Source organism: Eurypyga helias, unplaced genomic scaffold (genome assembly GCF_000690775.1).
Source record: "Eurypyga helias isolate BGI_N326 unplaced genomic scaffold, ASM69077v1 scaffold32713, whole genome shotgun sequence".
In the NCBI taxonomy this organism is placed as follows: Eukaryota; Metazoa; Chordata; class Aves; order Eurypygiformes; family Eurypygidae; genus Eurypyga; species Eurypyga helias.
Genome location: NW_010241109.1, coordinates 2038 through 3370, shown reverse-complemented (window position 1 = coordinate 3370; position 1333 = coordinate 2038). Strand labels below are relative to the sequence as shown.

Genomic DNA, 1333 nt, shown 5'->3' with positions numbered 1-1333 from the left:
AACGCCTTCCTGGAGGAGATCCGGCAGGGCACCATCGAGCGGGAGTGCATCGAGGAGGTCTGCAGCTATGAGGAAGTCAAGGAAGTGTTCGAGAACAAGGAGAAGACGGTGCGTTTGTCCTGCCCCGCTCCCCATGGGTTTGGGCCTTAGCAAGCTGGGGGCAGGGAAGGAAAGCACAGGGCAACAGCCTCCCCTGCTCCCTTTGTCCTCTTCTGTCTGCAGGCAGCATGCTGTGGCCTCACTTTCCCGCATGATTTTCCCTTCCCAGGCAATGCCCTCACCATGGCATTGCCCTGGCTGCCACTCAAGCTGGCACCCCCATGGCGTGTGGGAAATCGGTGCTGTTGTCCCTGACTCTCCAGGCTGGGGTCGGTGTTAGCCAAATTCCTCCCTGCTCGGCATGAGGGCTGCTGGCCGCTGCTGAGGGATCTCCCCATCATCTCTTGTGGCGGCTCCCACAGCACCTCAGATGCTGGCAGCCCTGCTGAAGGTGGTGGGGGTGTCCAAAAACTGCCTCTCGTGTGGGCCTAGGGAGGTGTTACTGCTGGTGGTAGTCCTCCCTGCAGCACATGACGGTTCCTTTTGTGTCCTCTCCCACAGATGGAGTTTTGGAAGGGCCACACCAACTCTGTCTACTCTGTCAAGGACCCCGGGCACAGCACGGAGCGCTCAGATGCTATGTACGTGGTGGTCCCTCTCTTGGGAGTGGCTCTTCTGATAGTCATCGCCCTCTTCATCATCTGGAGGTGCCAGCTTCAAAAGGCCACCCGCCACCGCCCCTCCTACGCCCAGAACCGTTACCTGGCAAGCCGAACGGGACGCAGCCTCCCCAGGGTCATGGTGTACCGGGAGCGGTCGCAAAGCCAAGGGGAAACCCAGTGTCAGCGAGAAGTGAGCAACCGGCTGGCTGGAGACGGCAGAGCCGGGGGCACCCCCCAGCAAGACGGCACCCTCTACCCGCCGGAGCATTCCGTCTCTGTGCTCTCCAGACTGTCCAGTGCCACCCCTCCACCTTCCTATGAGGAGGTGACGGGCCACCCTGAGAGCAGCAGCGGCGAAGAGACCAGCGTCTCCTACAACGACCCGCCGCCCAAGTACGAAGAGATTGTGGCCACGGGTCTGCCTCCTTCCTGCCTCTTCACACACTCACGCTCACCCACCCGCCACCCTTCGCCATGCCCAGGACCCCCTTCAGGTGGCAGTCGGCCCCCCTCCCCCATCTCACCTGTACAAGCTGGTGCCATCACACAGTAGCCTTACCCTCCTAACCAAAAATAGCTGTCCCCCAGCGGGGTGAGGCTGGCTGGGGGGTGGCTCTGGAGCCCGCCCGCCG

The 1333-nt window shown here is 62.1% G+C and overlaps 1 protein-coding gene across 1 annotated transcript; it reads left to right on the top strand.

Annotated features, from left to right (window-relative positions):
* On the top strand, positions 1 to 1117 carry PRRG3 (proline rich Gla (G-carboxyglutamic acid) 3 (transmembrane); the record flags this gene model as incomplete). The annotated part of the gene is made up of 2 exons (XM_010148656.1): positions 1 to 108; positions 601 to 1117. Coding segments are annotated over 2 exons (625 nt in total), but the record flags the coding sequence as incomplete, so codon positions are not given.
* Between the last annotated feature and the right edge of the window lie 216 nt (positions 1118 to 1333).